Source organism: Octopus sinensis, linkage group LG8 (genome assembly GCF_006345805.1).
Source record: "Octopus sinensis linkage group LG8, ASM634580v1, whole genome shotgun sequence".
In the NCBI taxonomy this organism is placed as follows: Eukaryota; Metazoa; Mollusca; class Cephalopoda; order Octopoda; family Octopodidae; genus Octopus; species Octopus sinensis.
In genome coordinates this window covers 79,649,228-79,674,606 of record NC_043004.1, presented here as the reverse complement: position 1 = coordinate 79,674,606, position 25,379 = coordinate 79,649,228, and the positions used below count along the sequence as shown (strand labels likewise).

Sequence of the window (25,379 nt, the reverse complement as noted above, 5' to 3'; positions counted from 1 at the left end):
GATTTCACTGAGGCAAATTTTCTACAGGTGAATGTCATTCTTGTCTTCAACCCTCGCTTGTTTTCAAATAAAGTGACATTTCTCTAGAACTGGATACGTCTTCAATGGAAGATCAGAAAGGAAGGACACTACTTGTATGATGGTGATGTTTATCTGTAATCATCATCATCATCATTGTTTAACATCCGCTTTCCATGCTAGCATGGGTTGGACATATGACTGAGGACTGGCGAACCAGATGGCTGCACCAGGCTTCAATCTTGATCTGGCAGAGTTTCTACAGCTGGATGCTCTTCCTAACGCCAACCACTCCGAGAGTGTAGTGGGTGCTTTTACGTGCCACCAGCACGAGGCCAGTTAGGTGGCACTGGCAACGACCTCACTCGAATCTTTTACACATGCCACCAGCGTGGGTACCAGTAAGGCGATGCTGGTAACGATCCCGCTCGAATGGTGCTTTTTTACGTGCCACCGGCACGGAGGCCAGATAGCTGCTCTGGCAACGATCACGCTCGGATGGTGCTCTTAATACCCTACTAGCACGGGGCTCGAGTACCAGTAGTGCGACGCTGGTAGTGACCACGCTTAAATGATGCCTTTTAAGTGCCACTGGCACGGAAGCCAGTTAGCCACTCTGTCAAAACAATGACACACACATAAACACACACATTGGCTCCTTTCTGTTTCCATCTACCAAATCCACTCACACAGCTTTGGTTGGCCCCAAGCTATAGAAGTAGACACTTCCCCAAGGAACCAGATTGAACTTGAAATCAGATTGTTGGAAAGTTAACCTCTTAATCACACATACACTACATTTTGTCCCGGCTTTCGGGGGTGATTGCCTCCCCTTTGCAAATATAAGGACACAGAAAATGTGTCAAAGCCGACAGGAGACGATGTTTCCTAGGGCTAAATGGCGGTGGTGTAATCCCCTTATGGGACTGTCATATTGAGTTGACAGTATACGACCACTATATAAAAATAAAAAATAAGAAAATGCTATGCTAATTAGCAATACCTTGCTAATTTGGAGTATACTTGATTAACATAGTAATCTTACAAGAGATCATGCAAGCATCTCAGCAGTAATAGAACTTTTATATATTCAGGTATTTTCCCCAAATATCTACTGATACATATACACAAATCAGTTGGCACTATGTAAACAGCACTGGTATCGGTGCCACAAAAAAAAACATCCAGTACATCCTGTCAAGTGGCTGATAATAGGAAGGAGTAGAAATCATGACAAAACAGCCAATTGAGCCTGGTACAGCTCTCTGGCTTCCTAGCCCCCGTCAACCCATCACAACCAATGCCAGCATAGAAGATGGCCATTAAATGATGATGATTTGCAACACAACTCCCATACAACATCGTACAAACATTTCCATGTCAATATCTATGAACTAATTCAACAGTGAATCTCCTTTCACATAAACATACCAATTTGAAATATTGGTAAGCCAAGAGTGAACAGGTTTTTTTTTTAATTCAGAAGGTGCAGGAGTGGCTGTGTGGTAAGTAGCTTGCTTACCAACCACCAACCACATGGTTCCGGGTTCATTCCCACTGTGTGGCACCTTGGGTAAGTGTCTTCTACTATAGCCTCGGGCCAATCAAAACCTAGTGAGTGAATTTGGTAGATGGAAACTGAAAGAAGCCCATCTTTTATATATATATATATATATATATATATATATACGTATGCATGTGTGTATATGTTTGTCTGTTTGTCCCCCCAACATCGCTTGACAACTGATGCTGGTGTGTTTATGTCCCCCGTAACCTAGTGGTTCGGCAAAAGAGACCAATAGAATAAGTACTAGGCTTACAAAGAATAAGTCCTGGGGTCAATTTACTTGACTAAAGGTGGTGCTCCAGCATGGCCGCAGTCAAAATGATTGAAACAAGAGTATGCTCAAAATCTAATTTATACTAAAAAAAAAAACTGACTCGTAGAATTAGTTAAAAACCACAGGAAAAACTCCAACAGACTGTAAAGATACATTGGCACAACATTTGGTGAAGTGTCATCAAATGATATTGCAGTTTTAATTAAGTCATCAAGACCAATCTTCAAGAATTTCTCGAGTACTTTGGATACTATTCAGCTGTTAAACACATGATTCAACAAGTTATATAAACATATTTGAGAAAGAATCTTCCATATACTAATTTTTAAAAGGGTTTTGTATGAACAGGTGTAGAAACATATAGTTATTAATTTCTAAACAGATGTGTCTAGTTTAAAACCCTCCCATTTTCTCTGACTGAGGAAAGCAAAAGTTTCAAAGCAATTCAATTGGGGAGGTTTATTATCAACTTCCTCTAAAATCTCAAATATTCAGTGGCTAAATTTAAATGTTTGGGATGGTTTACTTTGTCAAGAAAATTTGCAAAAGTTGTGGGGATCAGATTTAATATAACTTGAAGGGGAAAACGCATAACATGCATTGGTATCAGCTTTGTGCCCTTAACCCCTTTTGATATGATATTTCTACTGAAATACACAACATTTGGTTCTATTAACTTTGTAAAAAGCACTAGTGCTGGTGTCACATAAATAGCACTCAGTACATTTTGTAAAGTGGTTGACATTAGGAAGGGCATCCGCCATTTGAAACCATGCCAAAACAGACAACTGGAGCCTGGTGCAGCTCTCTGGCTTGTCAGCGCCTGTCAAACTATCCAACCCATGCCAGCATGGAAAATGGATGTTAAATAATAATGAAGAATTTAGTAAATAACTTTCTCACTATTAAGCTGGTTGTTTGAAATATAATTTAATATAAAACTTGGATGGAAAGTTTAATTCAGACCATTTTAAACATGAAGTTTGTATCGCAGAACAAGGGGCAGTCCTAAGCAGTTTGACATTAAAAGGGTTAATTTATGAGGTCATAAAGGAGCTGTTGTGACATATGGCATATTATGCGCATACGTAGACACCTGGGGATGTCCAGCTCTTTCCATGTTTGACCACAGTTGATACCTTCCAAGAGAGAGAGATGGTGGAGCTGGGGATTGACTCAGTACAGGACTGGGATTGTATTTAACCCCTGGAGGATGAACGACAAAGTTGACCAAGGGGCTGTTTGAACTCAGAGTGCAGAGAACTGAATCAAGGACTGCAAAGGAATCTATCCAGTGTTCTAATGACTGTCAATTCGCAAATTATTAACAAGCTGTGTCATTATGTGGAAATGAACTTTTCCTAGTCTCTTGTAATTACCGAAACGTGGGTGAATAAAATGAACAGTAAGCTATATATAGGCATGAAACGTTGGTGGTTACTAAGGCAGGAGTAAGTTCCCTACTACCAATCGTGCCATACCTACACAAGTGTGCCACCCCACCAACTTTGTTTCCTCATAGTTCACAGGAAAATGTATATTTTTTTAATGAAATTTTCTACAAATATGCCTCTGATGAAGCAGATTCCGATATTATTGGAATTTGTTGCGAAAATGTTTTCCTGTGAGAGTGGGAAGAGTTTCAGAAGATTCACACGAGTTGGCTTTGTTTCCTCATAACTTTCAGAAAAATTGTAATTTTTAAATGAAATTTTCTACAAATACCTTCCAGAGTGTGTAAATTATGATTATATTGGAAATCCAATGCAAAAAGGAAAATGGTGGACACACACAACACATCACATTTTTTTCCAAATTTCAAGTTTTACAGACGTATGTGATGTGTGTCAGCCGACCTTTTTTTTTTTTTTTAACAAATTAAATTCCGATAAAATCATTATCTTCACACTCTGAAAGGTATTTGTGGAAAGATTCAGAAAAAATTACCCATTTTTCTAAAAGTTATGAGGAAACAAAGCCCATGATGTGAATCATATAAAACTCCTCTCTTCACCCCCCGGAAAATTATTTTCACAAGAAATTCCAATATAATCCGGAATCTATGCCGTCTGAAGCTCATTTGTAGCAAATGTCATTAGAAAATATCACTTTTTTTCAGGCAGTTTTTGAGGAAACAAAACAGAGGGCAGGTAAGCCCCAACTGTTACCCTTAGAATATAAGGCTCGCATTTTTACACCTGGGGCATAAGATCACTAGCGTAGAGATGGGGCGTCCACCTCGGGCGGCACTTTTAAAGGGGAATCACTTTTGGGTCTGCTGTAGGCAATGTTTTTTGTGGTCTCCGGCAAACGGAGGGCCGCCGTGGGCGGTCCACACGCTAGTGCATAAAACAACCCATTTTTTAAGGTGAAAAAATACTCTTATACACAGATACATTTCGTAACTTTTTAATATGCTAGATACTGTTTATATTATTTTACCCACCTCTCACCTCTTAATTAAAGGTAGTTTTCACAACTTGTTACTTCCCTACTTAACGTCTCGTATTAATATTGATAAAGACAGGTGGTTATGGCTGTGTAGGTAAGACATACACTTCGCAACCAGGTGGCTTTGAGTTCTGTTCCACTGTATGACACCTTGAGTAAGTGTTTTCTGCTATAGTCCCGGGCTGACCAAAGCTTTGTGAATAAATTTGGTAGACGTAAACTGAAAGAAACCCTCTATGCATGTCGGTGTGTGCCTATGTCAGTTTGTTTATAAATGTCTGAAAAAAAAAGATATTTTCCCCCATAACAGTAAAGCTCGCCCGGAAAAAAAAAGAAGCTAATTCGAGACATTTATAATACATATATATATATTTCATAAATACACCACGTCTACATAAGACCGGGTTTAATATTCTTTTTGATATAATTTGTTAGTTTGTATAAAGATAAGAAATAAACATATGCCATTTAATAGAACCGAACAGAAAATTGGACTAATGACAGATAATACAAATATATGTGTAAAGAAGGTATTTACCACTGCTCAAAACTCCCATAAAGACGAGTTTGCGCTGATGCCGTTTAACGAATTTCCGAAAACAATCAAACATTTTTAATTAAAACAAGGCCTTGATTATCTTATAAATATATATATATATCAGATATAGTTAAGACTTCAATTCGTATTTACGCATGGTTTATAAAATAATAAAATATGCTTCTTTTCTTCGGAAACGTTAAGTAAAATGATTTAGATTTAAATTCACATTTCGTAAAATATCTTTATACGTATTTTGTAAAATATCTTTATATATATTTTGTAATAGGTTACGTCAAATTTGCTATGTCTTAGTTTCGTACATATTCTTATCAGTAGAAAAATACGAAAATTTTTTCTTGATTTATTTATTTATTTTAATCGAAATTTATAATTAATGGGTGTCCTTGTTTATGCGTTTTGTCACTAATTTATTGCATTTCTGAAAGATAAAGACACGCGTATATACTTCAGTGTAGAATAGATAATCCCAAGGGACATTTTTCGTCAAGCACCGGCTTTTAAAATTTACCTGCTTTTGTTTATCTTTCTGAATGTTTATAGACCGAAACACTCACACGTACGCTTTCTCTCTGCCTCTCTCTTTCTCTAGTATTTATCCACCCACTTAGCCTAGATGTTCAGTTAACTGAGTGCACGGGCATAAATATGGAGAACAGCGGCGTAATTTCAGTTAAAAGGGAATGTATAAGAAAGACTTTTATGGCTTACTTGAAATACTGAGACAAAAACAATATATTACATTTTTTTTCTTTCCTTTAATTGAAGGAGAAAACAAATGCTTTTATTTCAAAAGTGCATATATTAGGCAGAGAGAAAATAGACAACTTACACGTTTTTAACTAGAAGTATTTATAAGACGGTATACCCACACAAGTTTCCTCCCTTCTCCGACTTTACTTTTTATTCAGAACTTCCAGAAAAATGTATATTTTTAAAAGAAATTTTCTACAAATACCTTTCGGATGGTGTAAATTCCGATTACCTCTGGATTTAGAGTGGGAAAAAAATGGTGGGGGCACGCACAGTGACACACATCACAGAACTTCTTTTTTTAAATTTAAAGTTTCTTTCTGTATATATATATATATATATATTCTTTTATTTGTTCCAGTCATTTGACTGTGGCCATGCTGGAGCACTGCCTTTAGTCGAGGAAATCAACTCTAAAACTTTCTCTTTGTAAGCCTAGTACTTATTCTATCGCTCTCTTTTGCCGAACCGTTAAGTTACGGGGACGTAAACATACCAGCATCGGTTGTCAAGCGATAGTGGGGGGGACAAGCACAAACATACACACACACATATACGACAGGCTTCTTTTCAGTTTCCATCTACCAAATACACTCACAAGACTGCACCCGGAACCATGTGGTTGAAAAGCAAGCTTCTTACCACACAGCCACACTTGCACCTATATATATATATATAATATATATATATATATATTATATATATATATATATATATATATATATATATATATATATATATTTATCAAAAGAAAAACAGGATGCAAAGGATTTAGCGGTACATATGTTTCGGGCTTTATTAGACAGTTTATATCAATGCATAATTGATGTAATATGTATGTCAATAGCCTGTCTTCAGCCGCACACAATTACCACACCAAAGACATGTATTACATTATAATTTTGGGAAAAAGACGAGTTTCGATGGGGATGCAAATCCTCATAGTCGTATACAGCGGAGCGAGACACCAAAACAAAAACAAAGTGTCCATACCGTCTTTCACTCCCCTTCCTTCTCCCCCTCCTATCTCCCCCTCCTCTCCTCCCCCTCTTCTCCCCTCCTCTTCCCCCCTCCCCCTCTTCTCCTCTCTCCACACTACACCACACGACTTTACACATCACATCATATATACATACACACGTCCAGACCTCTCATACGCACTAATACTCTCTCATACACACACACACATACACACCCTTATGTTGGAGTAGGTCATTCAACCCTATTATCTCCCCTAATTTCGCTCTCGCGTCTCATGTTTGATCTTTGACTTCTGGCCGAAATCAGATCGCCATGTTGATTCGTTAGTTACTGCACGCATATTTTTTCTCTCCTTCTTTCTGTGTTTTTTTTCTCTGTGTATCTTTCTGTTGAAGAGCGTAGGCTCGAAACGTTAAAGACTTGTTTTATTTATATTTCCTGAGCGCCATACTAATACAATTGTTTGTTTGTTTTCCACCTGCCTTCGTCTTTTGTCTATTTTCATAAAGCTTCCCGTTATATATATATATATATATATATATATATATATATATATATATATATATATATATATATATATATATATATATATATATATATATATATATATATATATATATATATATACATACATACATACATACATACATACATACATACATACATACATACATACATACATACATACATATACACACACACAATAAAACCAAGGCTGTGGGGAATTTTCAGGATATTTATAAAGAGATATATAGTCTTACAGCTGTTTCTGGGATATTAGGGATATCCCTTCATCAGAGACAATGTGAAATGTTTAAATAGAGGGAAATATTAGAGTTCAATATAAGGAGTTATTTTGGAAAAGAAAGCTAATAAGGAGTATATAGGGAAATAGGAGAATGAATGCAGAGATAAAAATAGAAATGTATTAAAATGTTATAGTTGCAGTTTCATTATCCAGGGGAAGTGGTGTGTAGAAGTGGTAGGAATGGTTCCTATATGTGTTGTGTAAATTCCAATAGGAGTTCATATTTTGTCATCACAAATGGAAAGTGTGGAGACGTAGATTCCATGTGCTGTTCATTCAAAGGGTCTTGTGGTGTGAATGAAAATTTGAGAATGTAGTGGTAGTATTAAGTGGATAGAAAGGGGAGAAAAGATGTGTATGTTAGAGAGGGGAGAAGATATATATGTATATAGTTAATCCAAACATGAAAACACAAAGAGAAAACACAACGCAAGGACGTGGCACAAGTATAGTGTTATTGGACGCTCAGGAAAGGAAAGAAAGAAGGAGGATTCAACGTTTCGAGCGGAGCTCTTCGTCAGAAACATAGGAAAAGGAAAGATCCAAGTAAGGGAAAAGGGACGAAAAAAATCGCCAACGGTACACACGCGGTCACATTATATATATATATTATATATATATATATATATAATATATATATATATATATATATATATTATATATATATATTACCGTTTGTAGAAATACATAAATCCAGTGGAGAAGCACACTCTAAGATGTAGAGCATGTAATATTATAGTGGGGTAGGCCGGTTTATGGGGTTACCCTGGGTTTCTCGCTCATAAAGGCTTAGCCTTACAACGTATCTTCAGACTCCAAACACTGCTGGCCTGAGACCTGTATATATAGATGTGTGTGTGTGTGTGTGTGTGTATGTATGTATGTATGTATGTGTGTGTGTATATATATGTATGTATGTATGTGTGTATATATATAACGGGAAGCTTTACGAAAATAAACAAAAGACGAAGGCAGGTGGAGTACAAACAAACAATTGTATTAGTATGACGCTCAGGAATAGAAATGAAACAAGTCTTTTACGTTTCGAGCCTACGCTCTTCAACAGAAAGATACACAGAAAAGAAACACGGAGAGAAACAAGGAGAGAGAAAGTGCAGGAGCTAACGATTCAACATGGCGACACACGCACATACACGATGTATGCGCGCCCAACAATATTTCACAAACACGCATACATTAAATTCCGATGTAATCAGAACCTGAAAGATATTTGTAGAAAATTTCCTTTTTTTTTCTTTTTGAAAGTTATGAAGAAACAAAGTAAGAAATAATGATGTATAAGAGTCAGCAAAATTTTCGAAAAAGTGCCATTAGTAAAGACTATTATGTTTTTATTCGCTGTATTTCAAGTGCTTGATGCCATTTCATCAGACTTTACGATCTGAGTTCAAACTTCACCGAGATCGACTGTCCCCTTGCCCAGAAGTTGCTGGCCTTGTGCTTATAATATAGAAGTGTGTGTGTGTTAGTGTACATGTATGTTCTCTTCTGTATTTAACCATTTATATTCTTCTTCTGAAGAAGGAGTTGGTTTCTAACCAAAGATACAAAGCTCCATCATGTGGGATGTAGATAACGAAAACAATGTCACATTATAAACCTGAGAAAAGTCTTGTATATTTTTACTGTTCCGCTTACAAATTGTATTTGTAGCGTGCGAATCAGTTGGCTGATTTCTCTTTCTGAAAATCCAATTTTATCCAGACTGACAGTCAAGCATTTACTTAGAAAAATAAGTGCTCCAATTTTATTGGTATAAATGTAAATTTCTGATCCGGATATAGAAGCTGGAGGTTTCGAAGCAGTTGTTCATAGTTATCTTCTCTCTCTTTGATTTTCAAAGAGATATTCGCATCAGAAAAACAGCTGACCTCTATGGCGGTACATACTTTTTCTTATCTGTCCCAAACAACAATATCTGGCCTATGATGTTTATACTTGACTGATTATTTTGATGGGAATATTCCACCAATATTCCTTGTGCTGGTATCTGTGTACGTATTCCATAACAGGGGAATTCTCAATATTTATTCCACGAGTCTTTTTCCGAATCTCATTATATATTGTTTTTGCGTCAACGTCGTGTCGCATAGGGAGATGGTACCTTGGTGACATTTTTGGGAAGTTGCTAATCACGTGTGATATCTTCTAGAGAAATATGACATAATCTACATTTAGGGTCGCAACCTGGAACTCCAATGGCTTCGTTGTCTCCTTCTTTTGATCAGATATTTAGTAGCAATCGTCTGTTCTTGGATTGCAAATGTATAGCCATCGAAGTGTGATGTGATGGTCACGAGTCCAAGAGAGGTTTCGCTCCATGTCCATGTTACTATCTTCTCCAAGTCTACGAGAAACCTACTCTTGTATGGTCTTTTGCGGGTATGTTGAGCGTTTCACTTCCAGGTCTTCCTTGAGGTAGGTTTGTCCGGCTGATTTGGGCTTGTATGTGAGGTCATGAAGAAGAGACTACTTCCTGGGGAGCTCACTTTCAACACGTAGGATATTGTTCTATCCACTTTTCAGCATTAAACGTATTAATTTTTGCTGCTGTTTGAAAGAGACTATGCGACATTCGAAGGCCGTCTGCACTGATCTTAAGTCCCTACCTCCTTTGATGGTGGTGGTCTCCATGGTGATAGTAATGACGATAATGGTTATCATGATAATGATAATGACGATGACAGTAGGCGAGAAGTGATGCCTTCTGCGTGAAGATGTTTGTATCGATGGGGGAAACAATAAATGCCTAGTGTTACAAGGGAAGTAACTCTAATATAGCTTATGAAAATTTAGAGATAATTATGTTTCTTAGTTTTTCGACCAGTAGCTATATAGCGGCAAAAAATGTTACCGTCCAGTATTGTTACTACTTATAACTCGTTAAGAGGTTTTAGAACTTGCTGTTTTGCTCGTTACGAGATTAGCGGCTGTCTGTCGCTTCTCTGTTTATATACTGAGTAGGGACGATTGACTACCGTCTCTAGCAAACAGATATCCATTTCTGATGACAGGTAAAGACTCGGGAACCATGGTCTGCTGGTCTTGCTAAGTTAGAGGCAAGGGATTCGCTCCCTTACTCACAACATATCGGACACAGGTTGCGTGTCGTTAACCAGCATTAAAATGTAGTGTAGCGTGGCAGTTTCAGCCATTTTGAAATATGACGATAGCGATTTCTAATATCTTCACTGTTTGAAAGGCAAGGCAGAAATGACCTCGTTTCAGGTTACAGCCATCTTTGGCCAACTTGTTTTTGTTGTAAACACTAACCGGATTGGTTGACAGGTGACACGAGTGGTCTCTGCGTAGTTCGCGCCACTGGTTGACATGTGACACGAGGGTCTCTACGTAGTCCGCGCCACTGGTTGACACGTGACGCGAATTGTCTCGACTTATTTCGCCCCACAGTCTCGAAAAACCAATCACGACCTTTGTTTAAGATTCCATTTCTGAAGTTCGGTGAGCCACTCAAACAGTATATAAAGGAGGGTTCACAGACACTTTTCATCTTTAGTTCTAGTTCTTCTAAGAACTAAGTTAGGCCACCTGCTGCTCAACTTAGAGATATGCGATTGTCTCTGCTACTACCTGTTGCTACGCTAATCTATACAAACACTGAAAGCCTGCTATATTCGTCGTTCGCCGCTACCGTCATGTATCAACCTCGAATAGATTCCAACACCTTGCCATATGGACAGTAAACTAAATTCCATTGTTAATTCTATGTCTGGTACCTTTTGTATGCTTCATGCCTTCACTTTGATTGTTCTGTCACACACACGGACACACAGACACAAAACCATGTTAACGCTTACCAGCTCCTGACGTTGACATAATTGTAAAATATGTGAAATAAATAATATTTATCTCCCAACAGCAAGACTTGTCGCCAATTCACTTATGTTCTATTGTTACTGCATGTATTTATGGCTTGTAATAATTCATTAAGAATGGGACCGCGTGCGATTGTATTCCCTACACAATACGACCGCATGTGATCCTATTTCTTATAGTAGGAACATAGTTCTGTATAGAACAGCCAGGATCTTTTCGGTTTGAACGACAGTTTTTTAAAATAATTTCCACGTAACTAAACACTCTTAAACTTCGTATACTGGTAGAATGTGTTTATAAAACATCTTTTTCTCTTGGCTTTATTGAGAAAATTTTATAGTTTGTAAGATATTTGTTGTTTTTTTTCTTCAATTTCTGCAATTTCAACCAATCAATGACGTCTATTGAGGTAAAAAAAAACATTCTGTGCCGTATGAATATGTCCCTCGTTTAAGAAACAGATTGGGTTTATTTACATTTGTGAAGAAAAAAAGATACCCTTCCCCCCACCCCTAACCCTAACCCTAAAACAGATTGAAATGCAATAGATCGATACTAGGGTCATAATTATGGGTGACAATTTCATATGACACCGCTAGAAAAAACTGCCGTTCAAACCGAAAAGATCCTATCGGACACAGGTTGTGTGTCGTTAACCAGCAGGAAAAGACGTGTTCCTGGGATTAAAATGTAGGGAACTTAGTTCTGTATAGAACAGCCATATTATAGTGGCAAAAAATGTTACCGATATTTATTCCATTATTTAAAATCTATCTTGGTACAGTATAAATAGCTCTCCATTTGTGCACAACTTTGAATGGCTCTACAAGATATGGGAAACCGCAGATGCGGATCAGTAGATATGGCAACTTTGTTTTACAAAAATTTAGTGTGAGTGCTTAGTTGTCTCTAGTTTGTGAAAGTGTCCTCGTAGCTTGAACCATGCTCTCGCTAAATGCTTTTAGGTGCCTAAGTAGTCGCGAGCAGACATACACACCCTCTCTGCACAGGATTTGGGAGTTGGATGCAGAGAGATAGGGGGGAGCGGGAGAAGGGGGAAGAGTAAGGGGTTGCATTAGTACATAGCTGGTACTTACTTTTAGCCGAGTTGAGTGGAACAACGTAAATTATGTACCTTGCTCAAAAATACTACATGCTGCGTAATCTAGGAATCGAACCCACGACGTTACTACTGTGAGTTCAACACTCTAACGACTAAGCTACGTGCCTTCGCATTCTTAAGGGTTAGTATAGAAATAATTGCCCAAAGTAAATGAAGCTAGCGTTTAGTTTAAACTATTGCAGGCTGGGGGGGGGCTTGGGGGGGGAGGAAGTACTAACTGGTGTGAAGTTTTGAGGCAATGTGAGCAGCCTTCCATTGTAGGTCAAATTTCCATTTTCTGATGAATTAATAAACTAATCTAATAAGTAAACACACCTTATATGACGTAGGAGGAGGAGGAAGATTGTTTTCTTGTGCCAGATGTCAGCGTTTTCAATGCTGGTTAAAGAAACTGTTCGTCGTCCTGATAATATGATCAACAAAAGGGACCTGCTCTGAATCGGAACAAAGGCTCTAAATCAGAAATGTCTCTGATAATCCGGAACAAACGCTCTAATTCGGAACTGTCTCAGTTAATCAGAAATAAAAGCTCTTATTCGGAACTGACGCAATAAATCCGCGATAAAGACTCTAATTGGTAACAGTCTCAGATAATCCAGGATCTGCGGTAAAGAATATCAACAGAGTCAGTGCTTTCTCGCAGATAGGTGAAGCTCTGCTCTCATAGAAACGGCCGTAGCGATTGAAAACAAGTGGAAGGACAATTTGTTATCTATATGATACTAAAGTTCTGTGCTAGCGTGCTTGCTTGCGTACTTGTCTGTAATTTAATACAGCCAAACCGGCACATAATGGGGAAAATACTCTAAATGTAAGGTGCCCCTAAAATGTGAATACACAGAATAAAACATGTTTCACGTAAATCGTACCACGGGTTCCCGAGATACGCGGGTTTTTCGGGCACCTTGAACTTATTGGTGACCCAACGGTTCACGAGTAGTCTAGTGTGTCATAAAATTAAGATGGTTACCAACATTTTAAATTGATTTGTTACCATGGCAAAGACAGATGAATTATTTGGGTTTAAATTCTATTTTGCCATCTCCCTAATAAAGAGGGGAAAGGGCAAATAAAGAGCTTGGGATTTGTCAATCGGAGGGTCACCGAGTTACATGGTCTGAGTCACATGTTTTTGTGGCTATTTTATTGGAGTGACGGACCTTTGTTGTTTCACTCGGCATGCTGACCTCCATGTCACCAGAAATGAATTTGTAAATCTTACCATTTAGCTTGAATTGTTATGGTTGATATTGGTTTCAGATGTTGGCACAAGGCCAGGAATTTCGGGGGAAGGGGTCAAGTCTATTACATCGACCACAGTGCTCAAATAGTAGCTATTTTATCGATCCCGGAAGGATGAAAGCAAGGTCAACCTCGGTGTAATTTAAACTCAGAACGTAAAAACGGACAAAATGTCGCATAGCATTACTGTCCGCCGTACTAACGATTCTACTAACTCGCCATCCTTGTTATAAGTTAATATTAATCTTACTGGAAGTGTAACATACGTGTTGATAACAAATAAGCTGAACAGCTAAATAAAGTCTAGTCAACGAATGTTGCGCATCAGAGAAAGAAATGCAGAAGACTTTTTCTTTTTTAAGGGAAGCATTTGTCGTCATCGCATGTTAAATTAGTCGGACAGTTTGTTTTGGTGTCAGTCATGAGAGAAAAGAATGCCACCACATCCTATGGCCAGCAAAATGTATATTATTTCAGTGGTTCTCAATCTTTTTAATATCGGGAACAGATTAAAAAACTGGATTTTTTTAGGGGCCGCATCCAAAAAATGTAAAACATAAGTCAATTAAAGAAAAAATTTGTTATATTTCAAGATGGAAGACTCGGTGGGGTGCTGGTCAGTGGATGGATGATTGAGGGCCGCATGTGGCCCTGGGAGTCGCGGTTGAGAACCGTTGATCTATTTGCTAACTTTGTCCGTCCATGATAGGCTGCTGGTTTTGCTTTCGTTTTGAAAACCAAAGTGGGCCGTGAGATGGGTAAGAAATACTGATGCAAGATGTTTACAAAGAAAAAGAAAACACTTAAGCTAAAAATCGTTGTTCGTTTCAGTGGTAGTTATGAGAGAAGACCACACCCTAGGGCTAATAAATTGCAGAAGATATTTAAAAAGCTTTCGACTTCATTTTAAGCAAAACGGATGGGGTGGGGTTTGAATAGTTTGTTTCGGGGCTAAGTTATAAGAGTAGGGAATGAGACTACGCCCTATGGCCAACAAAAAATATCTAAAATATTAAAAACACACACATACCTTACTATACTGTCCCTGTGCAGTTTCGTGAAATATATCTCATATCATTTCGTTTTTATTTGTGCTAAATACTCAAAACATCCCCAAAGATAAAATAATAGTAAATATCATAGAATGACATTTTAGGAGAATATCTTTTCGGCATATCATTTAGAAGGGTACCTTTAGTTTAGCTTAATTCTTGCTGACTGAAATATAATATCTATGTTATCAATCCTTTATAGTTTAGTTCTTACCAACTGAAATATGATGTCTTTGTCACTGTTGCTTTTCATTTCTTTCGCGGAACTCGGTGTCGAATTATCAGAAGGTGGAGCGTACGATAAGCTATTCTTTTAACACTATTTTTTATTTACTTTCTCTCATCGTTCTTTAGTTTTATCTGAACTCGTAAATTGAGAACTGGATGGTTACAAAACTCTGACCAACAAAATTATTTTCTAACAAAGGAATATTTAGGATGTATGCTTGAGTTATGGGAAATTCCGTCAGAAACATTTTTGCCGTAAGAAAATTAACCGTAAAAAAAAAATAACAAATTTCAAACAAAAACGAAATGGCTGTTTTCTTAAAATAGCAACTTGCTCAGTTAACCTACCAATTAGAGAAAGGTAATTTCTTTATAATGAGTTTTCTAGTGCACAGTCTACATGTGTTCCTCCTTTACAGGAAAAATGCTTACGGCGAATTTTCAGGACACGGTACGGTTATTGCATCCTCCAGAAAATAATTATAGATATGTTTTCGTTTATGACAATATAATGTATACTTCGAAGGCGGCGAGCTGGCAGAACCGTTAGCATGCCGGGCGAAATGCGTAGCCGTATTTCGTCTGCCGTTACGTTCTGAGTTCAAATTCCACCGAGGTCGACTTTGCTTTGCATCCTTTCGGGGTCGATAAATTAAGTACCAATTACGCACTGGGGTCGATGTAATCAACTTAATCCGTTTGTCTGTCCTTGTTTGTCCCCTCTGTGTTTAGAAAGAAATATAATGTGTGTGTGTGTGTGTGTGTGTGTGTGCCCTGCAGAATTTAATATGAATATTGCAGTATACACAGCTTACTAAACGCGAATAAAATCATTGACCTGAACAAGAAGTTAATCTGGCTTTATGAAGACTTTCCAATGTTTTTGTTGTTGTTGTTGTAGGATAACTTTGAACAATAAGGTGTTATCCATAGATCCGGATCTATAGATCTAGTGCCCCAAACACTGATTACCTTTGCTCGGCTTAAGACTATTCTGTGTATTCTTATTTCCTTACTAACCACAAGGGGGGACAAACAAGGACAGACAGACGGATTAAGTCGATTATATCGACCCCAGTGCGTAACTGATACTTATTTAATCCACTCCGAAAGGATGAAAGGCAAAGTCGATCTCGACGGATTTGAACTCAGAACGTAGCAGCAGACGAAATACCTATTTCTTTACTACCCACAAGGGGCTAAACACAGAGGAGACAAACAAGGACAGACAAACGGATTAAGTCGATTACATCGATCCCAGTGCGTAACTGGTACTTAATTTATCGACCCCGAAAGGATGAAAGGCAAAGTCGACCTCGGCGAAATTTGAACTCAGAACGTAACGGCAGACGAAATACGGCTACGCATTTCGCCCGGCCTGCTAACGTTTCTGCCAGCTCGCCTATTCCATGTATTCTAGCATCTATAGGGTGCTTTGTCGAGAAGAGCAATTAATTTTCCGCTTGGTTACAGCTGCTCTGAGGGATATCATAACCGACTGGCTTTCTTTCCTCATTCCCGAAACACTGAAAAACCGCCCACACATGTGTACTCAACATCATCCCTTTCTCCCCACCCACCCCTCACCCACATCATATGATACCCTTTCTAACTCCTAAAATTATTCCGACCATCTATTAAATCAATCTCTATCAAGTCACCCACATCCCGTCCTGTCATGACTCGCTCTGTTCAAGGCGGCGAGCTGGCAGAAACGTTAGCACGCTGGGCGAAATGCGTAGCCGTATTTCGTCTGCCGTTACGATCTGGGGTGGCGATAGGGGTGGTCCACCCCAGGCAGCACTTTTAAAGAGGCTGTACTTTTGGGTCTGCTGTAGGCAATGTGCTTATTGTGCGGTCCGGGGATGGCAAACGGAGGGGTCAGCCGGGGCGGCACACACTCTAGCTACGTTATTGTTTGAACCTCTACATTTCTTTTTTTTCGTTTTCTTGCCTGTTCTTGCTGTCGTTTTCGTATGCCTTTACTCGTAATTTACTTTCTGAATAAGTGCATTGATGTCCGAATTGACAAGGTGGACGTGGGCACCGAAAAAATCAACCCAGAGTTTGAATGTTCGTATCCTGTCGGTTTTGTATTTCGTCCGCGGTCAAAACACCCAACGGTCAACGATTTCTGCCATCTTTCACCAAGAAGGTCGTCATTGTTGTTGGTGTTATTCTTTAGTTCCAAATCAGCAAAGAGAGTAACAGGCCCGTTATTGAAGTCATTCCAGGTATGACCATCTTGTTTTTTTTCAATTATAAATAAACACGGACTACATTATCTTTCCTTAAGACAGCCAGGTGTGGTTTGAGGTTAATTTCTCTGTTATTTTCAGCAGATGAAGCAGTCAGGTAGAGACCACATCAAAGGTCCTGTACTGCGGCTATTATTTAACACTAGTCTAGTCCTATACAGACCTATGATTAAAGGTAGTCGAACCACGACCACCCCATATTGTTTTCAGGAATAGTATATCTAAATCTACATTATTCAATACATTTATTCGTTTATTTTTCTTTGTATTTTTTTTTCCGAAGAAGGATGAGTGTGACGCAGATGGAAGATGTACCTCCTGGGGTGGCCCTTCACTTTGCCGCAACCCTACCTGTCTCCTATACAGGCTTATACAGCACACCCAAAAGTGCCGCCTGCATGAAAGCGTCAACAAGGCCGGATCGTCCCAGATACACTACTACGTCTAGATATTTACTTGGGCGATATTTGGTTGCTATTCTAGCAATTCGAGCGACTCCATAGGTTCCCCCCTTCCTTACTGGCTCATTGGTACCCCAAGGGGATATCATTCACTGTTTACAGCCTTGATATCTGTGGGTGGAACTGATAAACGATTTCTTAGCACGTTGTACCGACTCGAACTCCTCTCATAGGAATAACTTCCATAGATCAGTTATTTCCACTGTATTATGAATGTAAATATTAATCATCCGCTTCATGTTTCAGAAGCTGGTGACGAATCCCCACGCTACGGATGCCTACGATACGTAAAATGGTTAGAAAGGAGAAACAAGCAGTTAACCAGATTCTTAGGGGCAGGTGAGGTTACTTACAGATTGCTAAATATAAAACTGATAACGTAGATATTAAGGCCACAGTTACCTCATGTATATATAACACGCACATACACACTCACAAGTACACATATACACATACACATATACACACATACACATATACACACATACACCACGTACATGCAGATGTACAAACACGGACATACGTACACCACCTCCCCCACACACATACGTACACACACACATGAACACACATTCATACATACACACACATGTACACATGTATCCATACTCACACACGTACTCATACACACCGCACACACACACACACACACACACACACTTTCGCCGTACTTAAGATAGAATTACAGAACGTGGTTCCCACAGGGCTTCCCATATGGGCGATTGGCCTAGAATCTTGCATGCCGTAGAAGTCTGTTTAAACTGCACCAAACATGTGAATAAAACAGAATTTATAAAGAACTCCACACAAAAAAAAACAAAAACGAAAAGTAAAAAGAATAACAGGAACGCAGTTTAATTAGTAAAAAAGATAAATGATCGACAGCAGACGAAACTAATTCATATACTATCGTATGCTATCAGTTGAGGGATGCATCTTCTCTGTAAGACTTCTCTTTCAAACAGGATGTATTGAATTACAGCTGGATTATAATAAATTAAGGTACATTAAGGGTATCTCTTTGTCGTCTCTTACTTAAGGCTATGCTCTTACGCTCTATGCTCCGGTGATGTGTTTCGTTGGTATCTGTAATAATTAAGTTCCTTCCGTTCAGTTTTCTTTCCTTTCCCGTCCTACAAATATTTTTTAAAAATCTTTATCTCTCTATATATAAACGGCAAAATGTCTGTCTGTGTGTGTGCGTGTCCTTTATACAAATCCACAATTTTTCAGTTAGAGGGCTCGCACTTTCTATGGTCATTCAAAAGCGTCCAAGGGTGGTCGTGCACATCTTTACATTTCCCCAGTCACCCCGCAAAGCCATTAAAAAATCAATAGAAGTGACTTTTTTGTGAATTTTCTATCCAAAACCCTATCAAAATGTCCGAAACCTGATACGCCAATTGAATGCCAGCTAGCCGTATGTGATTGGTCGGAGATTTGGACAGTACTCGCATCTATGTGCGCACGCACGCAGCTGTATATGCATGCACTAGCACTATGACCCGGTGTTGCCGGGTCATAGTGCTAGTATATTTTAAAAACGTTTTTGTCGGTATCTTTTACATCGTTCATACTTGACTTGCTTCAGTCATTGGACTGCGGCCATGCTGGGCACAAGCATTCGAGGGTTTTAGTCGAAAAAACCAATCCCGGTACTTACATGGAGTTTGATATTTATTCTATCGTTTTTTTTTGCCGAACTGCTAGGTTACGGAGACATGAGCAAACCAAAACCTGTTATCAAATGGTGGATGCCAAACACAGATACAATCACACACACACACACACACACACACACACACACACACACACACACACACACACACACGCGCGCGCACACACACACACACACACACACACACAGAGACAGATAGATAGATAGACAGATAGATAGATAGATAGATAGATAGATAGATAGATAGATAGATAGATAGATAGATAGATAGATAGATAGATAGATAGATAGATAGGAGCCGGCGTGACTGTGTGGTGAGAAGCTTGCTTCCCAGCCTCATGGTTCCAGGTTCAGTCCCACTACCTGGGACCTTGGGCAAGTGTCTTCCTCTATATCCCTGGGCCGACCAAAGCCATGTGAGTGGATTTGGTAGACAGAAACTGCACGTGTAGTAAGCGGTGCTGCCTCGTGACCTCAACAACTTGTACAGGACTACAACTATTGTGTAACCTTACTAAGAACTGGTAAATTAACTCCATCTTGTCTGAAATTTCCTGAGAGACTCTTTTCTATGCTCTGTATTTTGTCTTACCTGCGCACACCTGGTTTGTATTTATGTTCACTCTTGTAACGCACACACGGACACACAGACACAAACACTTGTTACACGCACTATACCTACAACGGACACACAGACACACTTGTCGCACGCACTCAGACACTCCAATTTGCTAGCAACCATACTTTATCCTATTGTACACTTCTGTGAAATAAAGTCTTTCTTCTCTCAAACAGTAGAACGGTTGTGTTGTTCTCCTTATTCCTCTCGGCACTTATTCTTTTATACCATGTATTTTGGCTTATTCTTCTTAGTAGGCGACCGTACGGCGTTTAAAAGGAAACATTTCTGACATCCACTCCTTTACGTACGGTCGTTTTTACTACAGTCTTGGAACTAGGTTAGAAACCGGCTCTTTCTCTATTGACAAGAAATCTTGAGATAAAACTGAACATAGGCGCAGGAGTGGCTGTGTGGTGAGTAGCTTGTTTACCAACCACATGGTTCCGGGTTCAGTCCCAATGCGTGGCACCTTGGGCAGGTATCTTCTACTATAGCCTCGAGCCGACCAAAGCCTTGTGAGTGGATTTGGTAGACGGAAACTGAAAGAAGCCCGTCGTATATGTGTATATATGTGTATGTGCGTGTATGTTTGTGTGTCTGTGTTTGTCCCCCTAGCATTGCTTGACAACTGATGCTGGTGTGTTTATGCCCCCGGCACTTAGCGGTTCGGCAAAAGGAGACCGATAGAATAAGTACTAGGCTTACAAAGAATAAGTCCCGGGGTCGAGTTGCTCGATTAAAGGCGGTGCACCAGCATGGCCGCAGTCAAAATGACTGAAACAAGTAAAAAGAGAAAAAGAGAAAGAGAATTAACATACATGTATACGTGTATATATGCGCGAGCGCGTGTATGTATATGTGTGTATATGTATGTGTATATGTCTGTATGTATGCGTATGTTGATTGTGTGTGTATATGCATGTGTGTGTATGTCTGTATGTATGTGTGTATGATTGTGTATGTGTGTGAATGTGTGTGTATATGTGTGTATATATGTATGTGTGTATGGTGTGTATGTCTGTCTGTATGTGTATGTATGATTGTGTGGGGGGGGGGTTCCATCTGCCAAATTCGCTGATCGGTCGGCCCGGAATCCAGCTGAAGAGACCTTTTCTCCCCGCAAGGTTCCACGCAATGGGACTGAACTTGAAACTGCAAAAGTTGCGAAGCGAGCTTCTTGAGCAGACAGACACATTCTCCCCAGGGGGGTAATTATGGAATGTAGCATCAAAAATAGACACGACTTTTGTCTCGACGGGTTCGCCATTTTGTTTATTTACATAAAACGTCCGTTTGAGGAGATCAGAGAAATCGTTTTTAATAATTAGGATCTAATCCCTGTTGAGACAAAAAAAAAAACAAAAAAAACTTCTTCATCTGTTTTAGTCATTATAAGATTCTTATGAGTTATGTATTCTCCTTCGGAACTTCGTCTTTTATGATTTATTCTTTTGCTTGATTTCAACCATTAGACTGCGGCCATGATCGGGGCACCACCCTGAAGGATTTTTTTTTTTTTTTTTTTGGTGGAATGAATTGATTCCAGTACTTATTTTTTAAAACCTGGTACTTATTCTGTCGGTGTCTTTCGCTGAACTGTTAAGTTACGGGAACGTAAACATGCCAACACCGGTTGCCAAGTGGAGGTGTGCGGGAAGCCTTTGAATTACAAGTTCAACTCATTTTTGACAGCTGACCAGACACAAAGACACACAGAGAGATATCTATCTATTATATATATATATATATATATATATAATATATATATATATATATATATGGACCACTCCATCTGTTGCGACGACGAGGGTCACAGCTGATACGATCAACGGAACAGCTTGCTCGTGAAATTAACCTGCAAGTGGCTGAACACTCCACAGATACATGTACCTTTAACATACTTCTCAGGGAGATTCAGTGTGACAAGGCTGGCCCTTTGAAATACAGGTACAACACATTTTTGCCAGCTGAGTGGACTGGAGTAACGTGAAATGAAGTGTCTTGCTCAAGGACACAACGCGTTGCCGAGAATTGAACTCATGACCTTACGATCATGAGCCGAATGCACTAACCACTAAGCCTAGTGCCTTCGTACACACACACACATACACACGCACAGACATATATATATATATGTGTGTGTGTGTGTGTGTACACAGAGCTGGGCGAAAGTCCGTTAATCGTTAATTAACGACGTTAACATTTTCGTTAACGATTTAACTTGTAAGTTAACTTTGGAAATCATTATCGAGCTAATTAGCATCTATTACAATTATCTTCCGTTAACTCAAGTCCGTTAACCACAAAATTTCATAAAAACCGGTAAACGTTTAAAAGTTTTTAATTGTTTTCAGATTGTCTTAGCATATTCAATATTGTACGCGTCTTTCATTCTTCTCGAGTGAGCAATTGTTGGTGGACTTGTTCATCAAGCTCAACACAGCCATCTCTTCCAGTGCTTCAGCTGAACGTTTATTTCCCATGGGCAAGGACATGCCAAGAGTGCCAAGAGATCGTCCTTGTCTGATGAAAATATTTGTATGTTAATTTTCATGAAGGGCAACATGAATGTCATCAACAAAATAGAGAGGATGAGGAAAAATCAAATTATGCATATATATATATATCGTGATTTTCATTTTATTATTTTTATTTTTTATGGCTAATTTATCAATAAACGTTTTTTAGTTTAATATTAATATTGTGTCTCATTTCAGCTTTTTAAAAATACTTTTCGGGCTCTAAAAGCCTTTAAAAACCTAAAAAAAAAAGGGTCCAAAACTATGAAATCAGCCTTTTTTAGGCCCTTTAAAATTTAAAACTATAAAATCAGGTTCGAAATTTCCCCAAGACACCTGATGAAGGCTATATCAGCCGAAACGTTGTGCTAACAACAAAGAAGATGAGGACAAATATCCGTCAAATGTAAATAATGTACATAATTCCTCATCTCTTAAATATAGAACTGTAGTTGTTTTTCTCTTTTATATATATATATATATATATATATATATATATAATTATATATATATATATATATATATATATATGTTAATAAAATAGAATATATGCATATATAAAACATATATGTACGTACCTACCTCTACATGTACATATACACGCATATATGTGTACAGGACACCAAAAAGACGTCGAACACATAGAGAGACGAAACACATAGACACAAACCAAGGAACAAGACAAGCAAAAAAAAGGGAGAGATACAGGACAATAAGCACAACGAAAAAACCCCCCCTTCAGTCGCTAAGATTTCATCTACTAAACGTTTCGAAGGATAAAAGCGAGACGTATACTTCGAAGAAAAATTCCTTCCCGCGAAAAGCAAATCAATTAAAATTCTGAGATCTTTTCGCAGAGGGGTAAAAAAAAGCAAGACGGTAACGACAGTACAAACATAACACAGTAAAAAATATATATATAAACAGTGGAAAAATAAATATATAACAGTGAGAGACAAGACAAGGAGAACAAGATAAGAAGGGCTGTTAACGCCAGACGAAAAAAGTATTGTAAACGCTGGATTATCGTGGAAGACAGAGAGGGAAATTTTGTCAACCAGAAGCCTTGCAAGGCGGGAGAGAAAAGACAGGATAGCAGTTACGACGGAAGTATCGTCGCAGATGGATGACGGGAATGGGGGAGGAGGAGCAAGAGGAAGAGAGAGAAGAAGGGGAATGTGGTGTGAGGAGACCATGAAGAATGGTGAAAGGGAGAGAGAGAATGAAGAATGAGAGAGAGAGGAAGAGACAAGTTAAGTGAGGAAAAAAAGACGAAAAGGGAATGGGAGAGAAAGAAAGAAAGATGCAGAGTCGCGTGAGAGTTAATATCAAGGCTAACTTGATAAACAGAACAATCTTACTTAGTAGGGTGCGTGCGTTTAATCGTATAATATGTTAATAAAATAGAATATATGCATATATATAAACATATATGTACGTACCTACCTCTACATGTACATATACACGCATATATGTGTACAGGACACCAAAAAGACGTCGAACACATAGAGAGACGAAACACATAGACACAAACCAAGGAACAAGACAAGCAAAAAAAAGGGAGAGATACAGGACAATAAGCACAACGAAAAAACCCCCTTCTTCAGTCGCTAAGATTTCATCTACTAAACGTTTCGAAGGATAAAAGCGAGACGTATACTTCGAAGAAAAATTCCTTCCCGCGAAAAGCAAATCAATTAAAATTCTGAGATCTTTTCGCAGAGGGGTAAAAAAAAAGGCAAGACGGTAACGACAGTACAAACATATAAACAGTAAAAAATATATATAAACAGTGGAAAAATAAATATATAACAGTGAGAGACAAGACAAGGAGAACAAGATAAGAAGGCTGTTAACGCCAGACGAAAAAAGTATTGTAACGCTGGATTATCGTGGAAGACAGAGAGGGAAATTTTGTCAACCAGAAGCCTTGCAAGGCGGGAGAGAAAAGACAGGATAGCAGTACGACGGAAGTATCGTCGCAGATGGATATATATATATTATACACATATATATAATATATATATATATATATATATATATATATACATACATACATATATATAAAATAGTGTACATTTAAACACAAAAGAAAACTACCCTTTAGCTGGTAATTTTTACATGCTAGAAATAGCAGCCAACACGGCCAAAACCACGATTTAATTGCAATTTTCGAAGTAAATGAAAAATAAAAACTTTTACCTTGTTATTTATTACCGGTTATACCATGGTTTCGAATTTCTTTAGCAAATAAGATTATTTACCATCCTTTAATAGGTAATTTAACAAAACAATATTATCCACCAGGCGAATTCTCATCAGTAACCGGCCTCATGTATACAGTTGCGGCCAAAATTTTCAGAACGGCATTGTTTTCGTCAGAAAAGTAGGTATACGTTTTTATCAAAGTTGTTTTATATTCTATAATTTTCATAGACAATAAATACGATATTATTTGTTATTGTCTGAGATTTTGGTGTAATTTGAGAGGATAATACAAAAGTTATGGATGATTTAGTGATTTACTGCAAAACCCATGGCGGCCAAAATGATCAGAAAGGTTGCTTTTACTCCATGTTTTAGTATATTTAACCAGCGAACTCTAATGTTTTGAATTTGTTTACGTGGCGGTTCATTTACTAAACACGCCTAAGAATATATGCAGTGTACTTTGTTAATATAATGCCACTTACTCCGTTACCAATTCGTCAGCAGATTATTAAGCTTCGAAAGAAGGATAATTTAAGTATTAGGTCTATTGCAAAGATTGTTAACAAGTCAAAAAGTGTTGTTCACGGTATTCTTAAGGTCTACGATGATTATGGTTCGTGGGAAGCAAGAAAGTCTACAGGTAGGCCAAGAAAAACGACCAAGAGAGAAGATCGTGCTATGGTAAATTTGGTTAAAAAGGACAGATTTAAAACTGC

General features: G+C 38.4%; 1 protein-coding gene across 2 annotated transcripts in view; it reads right to left on the bottom strand.

Moving 5' to 3' along the window:
* The window catches only part of LOC115215020 (peroxisomal biogenesis factor 3-like), a 29,093-nt gene extending 24,089 nt beyond the window's left edge, over positions 1-5,004 (bottom strand). For both annotated transcript variants that reach the window (XM_029784140.2, XM_029784141.2), the window contains exon 1: positions 4,849-5,004. In XM_029784140.2, coding sequence (XP_029640000.1) covers positions 4,849-4,921 — 73 coding nt within the window. In that variant the 5' untranslated portion in view covers positions 4,922-5,004. The remainder of the gene's footprint in view (positions 1-4,848) is intronic.
* Between the last annotated feature and the right edge of the window lie 20,375 nt (positions 5,005-25,379).